The sequence below is a fragment of the Ctenocephalides felis genome, unplaced genomic scaffold (assembly GCF_003426905.1).
Source record: "Ctenocephalides felis isolate EL2017-DRISC unplaced genomic scaffold, ASM342690v1 CF-g0.4_SCAFFOLD_00845, whole genome shotgun sequence".
Taxonomy (NCBI): Eukaryota; Metazoa; Arthropoda; class Insecta; order Siphonaptera; family Pulicidae; genus Ctenocephalides; species Ctenocephalides felis.
The window spans coordinates 18,336,279-18,351,232 of record NW_020536999.1 but is presented as its reverse complement, the minus strand read 5'-3'; the positions used below and the strand labels follow the sequence as shown (position 1 = coordinate 18,351,232).

The window sequence follows — 14,954 nt, the reverse complement described above, 5'->3', positions numbered from 1 at the left end:
AAAACACAATCAATACAATTATCTTAAAACCTTGGAATAAAATTACCATTAAATGTATATTAGCACTTCCTAAAAATTATATAAACTCTAAATTACCATTTAACACTCTTTGTGTTGAATCACTTAATCAACAAGTTAATTAATTAGATCTTATTTAAGATTGTGAGATTTTATATACTCTAAAAATAAATAACATAATCGATATTATATAAGCCGAAACTAACGAGTATAATTATTATTAGTCGTTGTAAACCTAAATTTTGTGGTATGTGATTCGAATATATTATTTAGAACTGGGTGTTCCCAACCTTTTTTCTAAAAAAGAGTTATAGACAGTGATAATTAATTTGACTGTTTAATAGTTAAACAATAGTTCTAATCATATCTGAAATATTAATCTCATTAAGTTAGTATTGGACTGTATTTTAAATTTAATTTATAAATTTGGAATATGGAATAATGTCTTCTATACCGCGGTCTTCAGTTTTTCAGTTGGTTCCTAAAATGTTACTAAACCTCTGAGCTTTACTGTATTTTCGCAAAATACAATTATATATAATTTCGCATAATATTTATAAAAATCATAATCTAATACATATTTTATGTAAATATAACTTTAAAGATTGCCTTATACCATGACGACTGCTTTTGGAGTTGTGGAATTCAACCAAGCGCAAAACAAGAACATGAATTTTTTCTTATATATATATATATATGTATATATATGTACATATTATATAAAACATATCATTTATGCTATTATTTTAATTGGTAAGAATTAACTTAATTATATGTGGTCTGTCGGACGAACGGACAGAAAACGAGCAACGATGCTTTGACAGAAATAGTTTTATTGTCAGCAACTAGTTATTCTTGCAAATCATTAAAGTTTAGGTTGAAGAACTTCTGATATTTATAATTTTCATTCCATACAATTTTTCAATACTTTTTTGACCAATTTTTTTATTTTTCGGTAACCTCAAAATGCTAAGCAAATCGTACTAAACTTATTATATATAATACACTGTCTTAAAATGCTGATTTGTCAATTCGAATCATCATAATAGATTTTAGTTTTAACCATTAGTCATTTAATTCGAATCGCTCATCATTTGATTCGACTCTATTTTGATTTGATACGAATCTAACATCATTTGATTTGTACGATTTTCACTAAATCGAATTTAACTTCACATGAATCGATTTGCACTTGATTTGAATCGATTTTCATTTTTTTATAATTGATTTCGGCTCAATTTCAATAGATTTTTATTCAAATCGATTTTTATTTAATTAAAATGGATTCTCACTCTCAATGAATTAATTCCTTAACTTTAATAAATTTTTTTTTAATCTGTTCAAATTTGATTTAATGTTGGCTTTTACCTAATTGGATTTCATTTAATTTGAATTGTACGATTTTTATTAAATCCAATTCAACTTTGTTTGGATCGATTTTTGCTTGATTTGAATCGATTTTTACTTGCTTATAATTGATTTCAGTATAATTATAATGAATATCACTTGGTTTGGATAGATTTTTATTTGATTGTCACTCTCAATTAATAAATTATTTACTTGATTCTTTTTATATTTATTTTTTCAATTTTCGCTTTGACTTGAATTGATTTAACTTCACTTGATTTGTACGATTTCGAATCGATTTTCATTTGATTGGAATCAATTCTAAATAATGATTTGATTGGAATCGATTTTTATTTGATTGGAATCGATTCTCACTTATTTTTAACCGATTCAATTTTTATTCAATATTGGTTTTTATTTCAGTTGATTTGATTTTTGTATAAATTTTCTTGAAGATATTTAGGCTTCTTGTTTCATATTTCATATAATCAAATCAAATTTCATCCTATAGAAATAATAATGTTTTATTCTATTCTTGATAAACTAATTTTTTTACTTGGTTCTGAACGATTTTTACATAGTTCAAATTAACGATATGAGTTTAGATTCAAATCTGTCTTTAACGAGTCCATTTTTTTCAGTTGGAATTTGATATTTCTCTTATAGAATAATTTCACACGATTCGATTCTTATCTAGTCAAATAGTATGGATAATTCGCAGAATTTTAGTCATATTTATATTTAATTATCAAAAAGTATTCTATACATCTATCTTATTTAAATAACATATCATTCCGTTATACTATCTCACATATTTAATCGACATATTTCTGTTTAGATTAATTTGAAATGTTACGTATTCAAATATAAAATATTTTTCAATCTTATCCTCCGACATTGTCGCTTTGGACAAAACTATTTCTAAAACATCGTTGACATTAAAACAATAATATTTTAAAATTCTTGAATTTATTGAAATTATTCTCAACGGAAAAATGTTTTAAAATGTTTAAGTTCCCATGTAGGAAAATTTTTTGGAAGTAATTAACATAAATAATAACATCACGTTTTCGTGATGACATTTTTATGAATACCAGGCTGAAAAATTCAATAATCGTTATTGATTTATCGTACGTGGAAAAAATATTTATGCTCCTGAAACAATGTATATATATATATATATATATATAAGTATTTATTTTTAAATTAGTGAACGTTTTGTGTGGGTTCGAATTCATTTGCTCCAAAGGGCACGTTTGTTAATAGAACTGGCGCCTTATTAGTAAAAATTAATTGTTTTAACATTTGAGCGAGGTCTGGTGAAATAGTTTTTATCAGTTTTTTTTTTAAATTTTAATTTTAGGCTTCAAGTCTAAAATTACACACTGCAATCTTGTTTTATAAGAAAAGCTCATATTTTATAAAAGAAAAATGCATACTTAACACTCTTGACCATTGTTGATTTTTTGAGAACGTTTTGAGTTGTTTTTTTTATCTATTTCGTTTTGTATAAAGTCAGCCTATAAAAATAATAATTTATATTTTTTATTATTGTGGATGAAGCAACCGTTGTTCTGATAGTTTATGAGTTTTTTCATAAAATGCATTCTTGAATAACTGGCAGACAACAAACGCCTCATTGACAATGGAGACAGTTCATTGATCCTTATTAGAAGAGAATATAATATATGAATAGAATAGAAGATTGAATTTAATTGAAACTAGGATTCATGATAATAAAAAATGTAATATATGGTTAAGGACCTAGTTCATCAAGCCAGCCAGAAATAATGTAAACTAGTGGTGTATGCCATCGTGCCTTTTAGCTCCGTACATTCGAAATAGCTGGGCCTGCCTTTGCGAAAAACTTCTCACCACATCTCTCAATCATTACAAATTAAATGTTCTTTGCATCATTCAAATCGGTACTCTGTTTTCTCAAAAACTTTATGTCTATTTTCTGCAATTTGCTCCGTATCTCTGAACGGCTGGACCTGCCTTTGCCTAAAACTAATTAGCACATCTCCCTACTAATAGGTATCGAATGTTTTCTGAATAATTCAAATCGGTTGATCCGTGCGCCCAAAAACGTGGACGAAAAATTGCGGACACACAAAACACACACACACATCCATTATTTCTGAGGTATGCCAAAATGTTCAGAAACCTCCTAAACATGAAGATATGCAAACATTTTCATTTTCGATTTTTGGCCCATTACTATAACACCCTACGGGAAGTTAAAAAACTCCAAAATTAATGTTGTAAATATAAATTATTTTGTAAAATATGTTAGTAAAAAATGAATGAAAGCATCATTCCATTTTTATCCAAATAGAATTGAAAATGTCAAATATCCGCCAAAGAAATCAATTTATACAAAAAATAGGAATACTGACTAATATCACACATTTTCAACCTATTTGTCATCAATTCAGAAGCTCTTTCATATTATTTTAATAATCTAAAGAATCGAAGTTTCCTTTTCTGACTTAACTCGAATGGGTTTTATATTTGAATATATATTGTCTCTTGAATATAATATTTTATCTCTACTTAATCCATTTCGCCTAGTTTCGAATTTGTTGATTTGACTTTAGTCAATTTGATTTTGTGAAGAAATTTTAATTGGATTTGCACTGATTTTATTTAGTATTGAATATAATTTATCTCTACTTGAATCGATTTTATCAATTCTTGAATCAATATTATCTGGACTGAAATCTAGTCTTGAATCTGTTTATCTCTATTTGAATCGATTTTATTTAGTATCGAATATAAATTTATCTCAGCTTGGATCGATTTTATCTAGTCTCGAGTCAATATTATCTGAACCTAGATCTAGTCTAGAATCTATCTTATCTCTACTTGAATCATCTCGACTTGGCTATATTTTATCTTGACTTGAATCGACATTTTTGCTATTGGAGTTCCATGTGATACCATCTTTATACTTATATATATATATATATATATATATATATAAATATGTATATATATATATATATATATATATGTTTGTATATTAGTAAAGTCATGATGAATAATCTTTTATCTGTTGCTCACGGTTATGACCTTACATAACAGTATAAGTAACAAGTTTATTTCTTGATTATATTTATATTATTTGCTAATTACTGTCAATTAATTTTATACTCAGCAATAAATAAAATGGTTCTATGGGTTATTTATATATAAAATGATTATAGTATTGAATGTCTTTATATCTGAAAATCAATTTAACATTAATCATAGAGTGAGATTTGATTTTACCAAAAGATATAAAAACAATTTTGAAGTGTAACTGATTACCATCATGATGAAACCATTAATTTAAGATGATGTAGTAATATATTTAAGTATTTTTTATTTACTTGTATTTATAGACTTTACACCTGTTTTTTTGCAAAATCTTGCATTAGTTTATTTTATTTTGCTGACATTTACGATATTGATTTAAATGTTTAAATTTAAAATTTTAGCATTTTTCTTGCTCCTTTAATACCAATTAGAAATTATTACTTTACTTTAATAATAAGAGATAAATTACATTAATAGATACTTATTCCACTCCTGCTGATAAATATTTTATTCGAAATACCAGATTAAGGTTATATACAACGAAATCTTTATAAAAAATTTAAACATAAAATTTGTATTTTACATTGGAATAGAAGTGTAGCTATTATTTTAAAAAAATCTTTTTAAAATCAAAAAAAAATATTTTTATGATATTGATTTAAATGTTTAAATTTAAAATTCAAAGATTTTTTAGCTGTTTTAATACCAATTTAAAATAAGAGAATTCTTCATTTTTAACAAAGAATAAATTGCAAATCTGCTGATGATTATTTTTCGAAATACCTGATCAAGGTTATATACAAAGAAATCTTTATAAAAAATGTACACATAAAATTTGTATTTGACACTGGTTAAATAATGCAGTTATTATTTTGTAAAATCTAAAAGACGTTAGAACTGTTTGCCACCAGGTTATGCCATTTTACCCCCTCTATGCTGCAAAAAGGAGCAGATGGCAAAATTTAGAAAAATATAATAAATATTGATATAATTAGGATTTAACTAGAAATTTTACTGAATGTAGTCCGATAGTTGTTCGATGTTGTGTTGTCAAGTAATTCATTTAGTTTAAACAGAATAATTACTGAAAGTCAAATTGGATCTTTGTGTTGCTCCATACCCTATTGCTAAAAAAAGTTATCCAGATTTTATTATAACAAATTAATAAAATAAAACCTTTTCAGATGCTTTTAAAATGTCGAATTATTAGGTACCTTGGGTTTTTGCTAAGCACTTTCTGAGATTTCCAGAAAAGGTGCATCGTTTCAATGATATTCACGCTCTTTCGTGAAAAGGGTTTAAAATCTCTTAAATTTTGACACGGGTACATCGTAATTCTTGTGCCTTTTAGCAAACACCATATTCTTAAGAAAACAGATTCTGGCCCTATCTTGATTTTAATACATCTCTATTACCCAGGGCCCACCAGAGTCGTGTCAAATCTCGAACAATATCTTCCGTGCAAACGAGGCACGTACCGTCCACATGGGCGCACGGATATGACCTTACATAACAGTATAAGTAAAGTAACAAGTGCCTCAACGAACGAATGTGCTTTGTATACAAACAAACGTGTTTGTTGGGCGAAGGCGAGAATAATAATCATATGGGCATGGAGTTCATTCATTCATGGTATTTATTACAAACAGTGCGAAAATGAGGAAAAAATTTCTGATACCGGATTAAATGGTAAGAGAGAGCTTTTGGTTCTTTGGTAAGGGCTTTTGGATCTTTGGTAAGAGCTTTTGGCTCTTTCGTATGAGCTTTGGTCTTGCAACTACAAGGTTCCAGGTCCTATTCTAGTGATATTAATTTTTTTTGGCTTTTTGGTTAGAGGTCTTGGTCTTGCAACTACTAGGTTTCAGGTTCTATTTTAGTGATATCAATTTTTTTTTCTATTTTACTGATATCGTTTTTTCTTCTTTTGGCTCTTTGGTAAGAGGTCTTGGTCTTGCAACTACAAGGTTCCAGGATCTATTTTAGTAATAACAGTTTTCTTTTTTTAGTTTTTTGAGAAAAAAATCTCAGATATCAAATTGCATGGTAAGAAAGAGCTTTAGTTCTTTGGTAAGAGCTTTTGGCTCTTTGGTTACACGTTTTAGTTTTGCAACTACAAGGTTCTAGGTTTTTTTTAGTGATATCAGTTTTCTTTTTTTTGTATCTTTGGTTACAGATCTTGGTCTTGCAACTAAAAGACTTCAGGTTCTATTTTTTAACTTCCCGTAGGGTAAGTTATAGTAATCGCAAAAAAATCGAAAATGAATTTTTTTATATATCTTTACGTTTCAGAGGTTTCTGAACATTTTGGCATACCTTAGAAAAAATGGATGTATGTGTGTGTATGTGTGCATATGTGTGTATGTGTGTGTGCGTGTGTGTGTGCACGCCAAAATACTACTTACAACTAGTTCTCTATCTTAATTGACAACATCGTAGAAGCTCACTCTCTAGTTCCTCTGATCAATTTCTACTAGCTTAGTGTCTATCACCTCGTTATATGCAAATCCGCAAAGTAGCCAAAGAGAGAACCTGAGTCTGACATCGGATAATTGAATCCGAAACGTCGCGCTCGTTGACGTACAAATGAACCGTAAGACTCGATAAGTACATGTTTCCTCGGCTCGATTCTGACTCTGACTCTTTTTGTTCAATCATCAGAATAATTTTTTTCCTACTCAATTTTTTTCTTACATAGTAACCGACTCAAAGCCTCAAAGAATCTCGAATCAGACAGGCGCTGTTTATACAAGGAAATCGATAAAAAGTCTGCAAAATTGTAAAAGATTACTACAATGTAGATCGATAATTTTCTATTTAAGGTAAGTGTTTGGTTGGAAATTGAATGTTTTTGGTATGTAGTAATTTACTACTAGAATTTATATAACAACTTTGAATTTTTTATTTTATTTGTAAAAAATTGCAAACTACATCTAGGGGTCGTACCACAAGTCGAACATAGTTGCCAGATACCAACTTGAATAAGTAAGATTATATATATATATATATATATATATATACACACATATATATATATATATATATATATATATATATATATCTACATTTCCATATTCATTGAATCTTTCGTATCAGGTTTGATAAATCACGTTTTCGATATTCAATATCTCACCTTTGATATGTCGAAGATAATTTAACGCAAGAATGATTTTCACGTATTGGGAAATGTAATTCGAGGAAAATGTGTTAGGTAATTTATACAACATATTTCCAGGTGGAAAATTTCACGGTGAAAATAAAGGCCTCAAGGTTTCTGGAAAATGATATATAATCATATACCACATTTAGGAAACTAAAATCTTAACGTTCAAACAAAATTGTAAAAAAAATATTATGAAATGGATATTAAAAACATAATAACATCTAAGAAGGTGCTACCGCTGGATAGCGATTCTTCTCACGCAGTCAAATAATATATACCTGTAACAATGTATAGCTGAATGTACTTTGTATAGCTTGCTATGAAAAATAAATAGAAAAAAAAAATTAAATGGACATTAAAAACGTAAATAATAGATTTTTTTATGTCTCACTTCGAGATTTATACTATTTTGAGTACTAAGGTCACCGTAGGTCCAGGTTTGGCAGGGACATTCCTGGATTTTCAAACTATGTCCCGGTTTTGACTTAAAAAAAGATGGTCACCTTATCGTTAGTACAAATTAGATTGTTTCCTTGTAAAATAACGTTGAACATTATTATATATCTATTCCTTGTAACCGATCAGAAATATTTGATTTTTAAAAATATGAGTTCTTTTTTAATTGTCAAATAATATTTGGACAACAAATTGAGATTAATTTCATTCTAAGAAATTTGTTGGTTCCTGCAAATCAAATTTAAATCATACAACTAATCACGTGTCATTTAAAAAAAATGGTTATATGAATAAATAATAAAAAATCTAAATAATATTTATGTATCCCTTTCAATCAATTTACGAGTCCATAAAATCGTTGGAGATGTAACTACGGAAGAAGTTGGATAAATGCAGAAAAACCGCAAGAATTTTGTTCTGTGAGGAATATGCTGAGAGAAAAAAAAGATCAGAGTAGCGGATGTTCGCGAGAAAACTGAATTATAAAGCAGAGGAAGTAGTTTGTTAGATTGAATACAGGACTGGAATTAAACAAAATACTTATTTGATTAAAAACTAATAAAACTTTCTATTGATCAATGTTTGACAACAATTTTCGTAAGGTTTAACCTCACTTCTCCTGGCTAATTGATGTCCAGTCTACATGTTTTTTTGTTGAAAGATTTCATAACTATTAAAACGTCTTTTATCTTTAGCATCTTGAAATACTCAGTCAGTCAGCAAATAGGGTCTTTACAAGCTCAACCATATTGCGTCCACAAGTCGATTGACTAATTATGCTAAAACTTACATTTTCATAAAAAGTAACAATATTTTTGTTCACTTTTTAGTTTTATGTATAAATATTGTATTTGACTTTTTATTAATAAATAATAAATAGATATTGACGTACTGCATTCCGATCCACAGCTCTGAACCGCCAAATTTTCATTTTGTGGACCCAGAATTTTTGTTGTTGACGTAGACCCCCTGAGAGATGTCGTGAGTTTCTGTGGGCCTATCGGACTACTTAGGAAATTACTGATCTATAAGTCAGCCTGATATCAAGCAATATGTTTTCACGTAATTATGCTCCTAACCGGGCACCAATAAAAAATTTATTAGAGTGGCAGAAATTTTAAGACAAAATTAGTCTCAAGAGATAGGACTATCACTTAGGTTGCTATCTATAATCAAGCCACTTTGTTAAGGCAATTAAAAAATATTTTATGATAAAAAATAATTTATGATTTTATTTCTCAGTTCATTTCTGTTTGAATTTCTGCAATCGCTCGGTGGTTTTGACAAGAGAAGATGAAAAATGCATAAATGAAATTATAAAGAGAAACATCCTGTTTCGCCGAGTAAGATAATATGCGAGTAATCTCATTCGCGATACGTTTTCAAATATTACGATTCGAACTACGGAAATAAAAGATATGAAATAAAATGTTGAATCAGAACTGAAAAGATTCGACAGAGTTGTTAATGAAATGCATTTCTGTATAAATATATTTCGTTTGAGCTCGAGGAAACTTCTATTCAATCTTGTACAGAATTGGATTGAATAGAGAATATCGATCGTTGGAAATATCTTAAAGCTATTATTTTATATTTTAATTGAACTGTACAGAGTTCTTTATAGAGTTATTAAATACATATCAGTAATTAAATATAGCATTTGTTCATAAGCTTTTTAGAATTGCTGACTCTGTCCAATTTAAGGTTGCAAAATGATAATTATCGATTAATTAAAGTAGGAGAATTTGAACGACAGAACCGTACTAATGCGAAAAAAAATAATTTGGAGAATTGAATACCTATATGTATAAATGGAAGCATTTAAGTAAAATCATAGATGGAAAAGGTCTAAAAATAAGAAATACATAGACAAATTATCATACTTTGGTTAATTGATAATTTTCATAACGATAAACGAGGGTGAGAAAAATGCAAAAAAAGAACTTTCTTAGGGGCGAAACATAAATAAAACCAAATTACTAAAATATAGGTCAATACCTACTAATACTGATATATTTTATGTTAACATTGAAAATAATAATAAAAAAATAATTAAATTTAAAACAAAATTCAAATGTTCCACATGCAACCGGCAACAGCCATTTGCTGGCAACTTAGAACAAGGGCATGAACAAGGTTAGGTGTGTTTTTGGCATACCGGTTTTATTTGAAACAAATACTATTTTTTTTGTATATTGCTTATTTTTGTCAATTATATTGATGTTGATTAGATTAAGATGTTAAGCAAAATAAATTAATAAAATTAATAACTATATTGGTATAATTACGCAGTCTTTTTTTTAAACTTTAGCTCACACTCTAATTTGCATGTTTTATACGTATACATATTAGGTATATATATTTATTTTATACATTTATATATTCAGTTCTTTTTTTAAATAGATAAAAAATACAAACACACAAGTTTTTTTTTGCTTAATCTAAAATCTTCAGAATTTGATAAAAAATAAATATAATTTTTAATTTCATACTCAAAGTATGGGTAACGAGTTGGAAGGCTGAATCTAATAATTTCAATAAAAATATGATTGACTCATAAAAACAATTACATTAGTCTTTACAACTTTGTAATATGTCAAACCATTAAATGTATATCTTAATGCAAACCAATTCAAATTTTATTCTACTTTAACCTTTCAATATTTGATTATAAAACATGTCTGATAACATTATACAAAATTCTTTATAGTTTATTGAAATTCCGTAGGCATTCGAAAGGCCGTTCAACGTCGGTTACGCAAGATTTCCTATAGTATGCGAACCAAGAAGTTAGTTTCTTTGCAAAAGGTCAAAATAATAATCTATATGAATCGTGAATTCTGCTCTTGGCTTGGTTAATTCTATCTATGTTCTTTGATTTCAAAGAAGATATACTGAATTACACGACAATTATAGTTTTTTTCTTATACAGATATGAGGATACAAATATTTATATGTAGACATGTTCATTTTAAATTACAGTCTGCAGGAATATTCTATGTTTGTTGCCGGTTATTTGATCGTAGCCGCAAATGAACTATTCATAAACTTTAATACACATACAGAAAGGGTAAATATAATATAATATATATATATATATATATATATATATATTCGTATAATGCTAAGTCTGAATAGCAAAGAAAATTCTTGATTAAATCATTTGTAAAACGTCTTTATTTCTGAAGGAATTCAATTACCCCATAAGAGAGGTCGAATGAGATGGACAGAGGTCAAACAGATCCAATTTCTTATTTTTAATTTTAAAGGAATTTTTCAAAATAATAGCTACATTATTCAACCAATGCAAAATACAAATTTCATGGGTACATTTTTTACAGAGATCATACTGTATATAACATTGATCTGGTGTTTTGTCAGAAATATTCATCAGTAGAGTTGGAATAACTATTTAATTTATTTAGTTTTTTTTAAGTTAGTTTACTTTTTTATCTGTTATTTTTTAATGTTCGCACCTTTGTCAGGGTGAAGTTCAGTTGGTCCTTTTTACCCCAGATGTAAGCATTTATAGAGGTTATATGAAAGAAACCCTTAAATTTATCTTAAAATTAACAATACATCTAATAAATAAAGCAATTAAATAACGAATACTTAAAAATTATATTAAGGTCTGGTAAACTAAACAACAGTGCTCACAACCAAAAAATCTAACAACGAAAGAAAATATTTTTGTTATGGATTTTCAAACATTGGACTTCATCTCCTAAGTCGTAAGGTGATGGTTTGTTACATATCTTTTTCTCTCTACTTTCAAATACTGTTGTCAAAAATTCTTCACTCTATTTGTTTTTGAGATATCGGTAATAGATCTTTTTACCCGTGGATTTTAAAGCTTTCCTCTACCCTATCAATTTATTGTAAATAATATTGCCAAACAATGCATGAGACCATTAGTTTGATCAATCAATACTGTTTTCAAGTATAATCTTTAGAATTGAAGGTCATTTCCAGTTATATATCCTGAGCAAAAAAGTGCATCTTAAAACATATGTTAGTTTTGTTAACTTTAGGCATAATTTTGTGGGTATTCAAATATGTTTTTCGAATTACATCAAATGTGTGTTACATTTTTCTCATAATCTTTCTCTCCCAGGTCATTATGTAATTTAGATAACATACAAAATCTTTGCAGACACCTCATTAATATCACTTTCCCAGACACTTACAAACAATATGAAATACAATACTATCTACTCGTTTTATATGAATTTCAGTCACATATGACACAATGTTATTTAATTGTCGCAAAAGAATAAAAGCATCCCAGCAGCTGGAAATAGAGTTCTCACCAAAGATATTTCCAAAGCATTTCGCCATTAGAAGTTTTACAATTAGTGCACAAAATTATTTTTAGATGATCTCACAAGATGTTGAAATTATCTGGTTGCTGAAAATGGAGCAATAGAAAGGAAATCAAATTCACATACAAATGGTGGGAAAACATTGATTTCTTCAAAATATTGCGGAGATCAGGGCTGAAAAAAGACCATCTTGAGAGAAAAGTAGTTTAGTATTACAATGGCCAATACAAGTATTAAACTTTTCGCCCACTACCGAGTTCGAACGATATTATTTGGGAATGATACTGATTAGTATTAGGTGAAAATCTATCAAGCCGTTTTCTTGTGATTAACTGTTGAAAAAAAATTTAAGCCGTTTTTTATGGAACTTTTTTGGCGATATATATCACGGTCTTATAGAACTTACTGAAATATTACGGCCTTATGACAAATAGTTTAACTTTAAAAATTCATCAAAGTTTGAGAAAATGAGTAGTTTTTTTGACGTTTGTTAAAATTAAAATTAGACGATTTACTTGGTATAACGATAGAGTACTTGGTCTTATTGAACATACTGAACCATTAAATTCCTACGGAAACTGGTTCAATTAAAAAAATATTGATTTTTGAAAATTTGCTTTAAGAAAATACTTCGAGTTAACGTGTTCGTTTGTTTTCAATTATGTTTAATGAATCAACTCGGAATAATTTTAATCACCCATAAATTAATTTATTTTTTATTGTTTAACTCGATTATTTACATATATCGGGAAGTTTATGTAACTTGCCTCAAGGCAAAATACCAATACCAACTAGTTTGTATTATTGTTTTGTTAGTTTTTAATTTCAACTGCCAAAGGGAAAAAATTCAAATCGGAGTAATCATAAATATAAAAAAAAAACAAATGCTGTAATAAAAATTACAAATCTTTCAAAATTTATCCTAAATATAGAATAACATCAAATAATTTTTTATAAATAGATTTCAACATGTTTTCTGCTCTACTAGCGCGTTTAATATTTCTAATATTTGGATGTACCTATCCAATTTATAAAAGTTACAAAATTCTATCAAATCCTTTGTGCGATTATGATGTCCTCCAACAACTTTACGGACAAGTCAAATTTTTCGTCGTCTTTTGTGCCTACGTCGCTTTGGAATGCATTACTGATACATTTTTATTTTGGGTTCCATTTTATTATGAAGTCAAAATTGGATTTCTGGCTTGGGTGACGTCTCCAATATCTGGAGGAGCTGTTAAAATTTATGACCATTTTGTGGAACCCATGATCAGACTTAAGGAGCCGCAAATTGAACGGTTTGTTGTCAAATGCAGTGCTATTGGATATGGATCTTGTTACCAGTTTTCAATGAGGCTGGCGAGCAGGATACTGAGTACTGTTTTGGATGCAGCTCTTAGACCTGCTGCAAGGGTCAGCACAGAAATGGTAATAAAAATTTTCAAAACGTTAATCGATGTTGAAATGATCAGAAACAGTTTGACAAGTTCAGCTTCTCATTTTTTTCATTCGTCACAATTTTGTTTCCCTTTGTGATGCATCTTCATCATGATGCACTCAATACACTTCTGTTTTGCAGACAAAGTAATAAAAACGAATTTTTATTACCATAAAATCATGTTTATTTTTATAGAATGCTGCTCCATTACGATTAACAGAAAGATCATACAACAACGATGCATCATCTTTGGGTGAAGGAAGTTTTGAGGAAGATGAATCAACAAAACATGATGCCATTTTGAAAAGACTCAAAGATCTTAGGCATTTGAGGAAAAGTCATTCTGCCAATACGTAATTTGGTGGTTTTTTGTTGGCATCCAACAGTTTTTTGACTATTTTTTAATTCGACGATTTAAAATTGAATTGTGTATAAAGGATATATTATTTGTTGAAATATATACGTGATATGAAAATTATGATTATATAATGGCTTGGGAACACTCTAATAAGGTTTTAATTCAGTATAAAATTAATTGTTATAACTAAATCCATCAAAGAAATTAAGTCAATTCATATACATGTGTTATTAGAGACATTAGAGTCAATATCTGATATCGATGCTACCTGATAACATGTTTCTCTCTACCGTCGTCTTCTTCTTAAAACGGATGTGGTTCCGCCGAAGCACAGGAAACTAACTTTGCAAATTAGATTACAATTAAATGGTATTTTATACTATTGAAAAATAATTATAATTAAAATTCTTCGGTGAGTTTAGAATAATCTGATTCGTTTTAATTTTATGCTTTTCAAAATTTTATGATTGATATTTCCTCTAAGGCGTTAATTAAATGCGACTTAAATTATCTAAACACCGTTTGCCTTTTATCTTATCTTTATGACGTGTTCGGTACTGGTGAAAACCTCCAAATTCATTAATTAATAAAATCAAACACCTGTAATAGACAGAGAGTTGGTGGCAATAATTTGACAAAAAAATAGAAAAAAATAAGTTTACTCTTGCAAACAATAAAAGTAATATGATGGATCAAATGATGAAAACTAGAAGTACAAAATTTATTAAGACGGTCTTTAGTAAAATTGGCCCAATAACGATACCTGGAGCAACT

The 14,954-nt window shown here is 28.3% G+C and overlaps 2 protein-coding genes across 3 annotated transcripts in view; both read left to right on the top strand.

Annotated features, from left to right (window-relative positions):
- LOC113364229 overlaps positions 1-14,954 on the top strand; it is a 118,655-nt gene that overhangs the window by 68,491 nt on the left and 35,210 nt on the right. The window lies entirely within an intron of this gene.
- Positions 13,354-14,179, top strand: LOC113379749 (receptor expression-enhancing protein 4-like). Its single transcript, XM_026619555.1, has 2 exons — positions 13,354-13,812; positions 14,018-14,179. The coding sequence occupies exons 1-2, from the start codon at positions 13,354-13,356 to the stop codon at positions 14,177-14,179; spliced, it is 621 nt and encodes a 206-aa protein (XP_026475340.1).

Excerpts from the sequence above, each read along its gene's own strand:
- LOC113379749 (XM_026619555.1), top strand. The coding sequence starts at position 13,354 with ATGTTTTCTGCTCTACTAGCGCGTTTAATATTTCTAATATTTGGATGT. Across the intron at positions 13,813-14,017 it reads CAAGGGTCAGCACAGAAATG|AATGCTGCTCCATTACGATT; the intron begins GTAATAAAAATT and ends TTATTTTTATAG.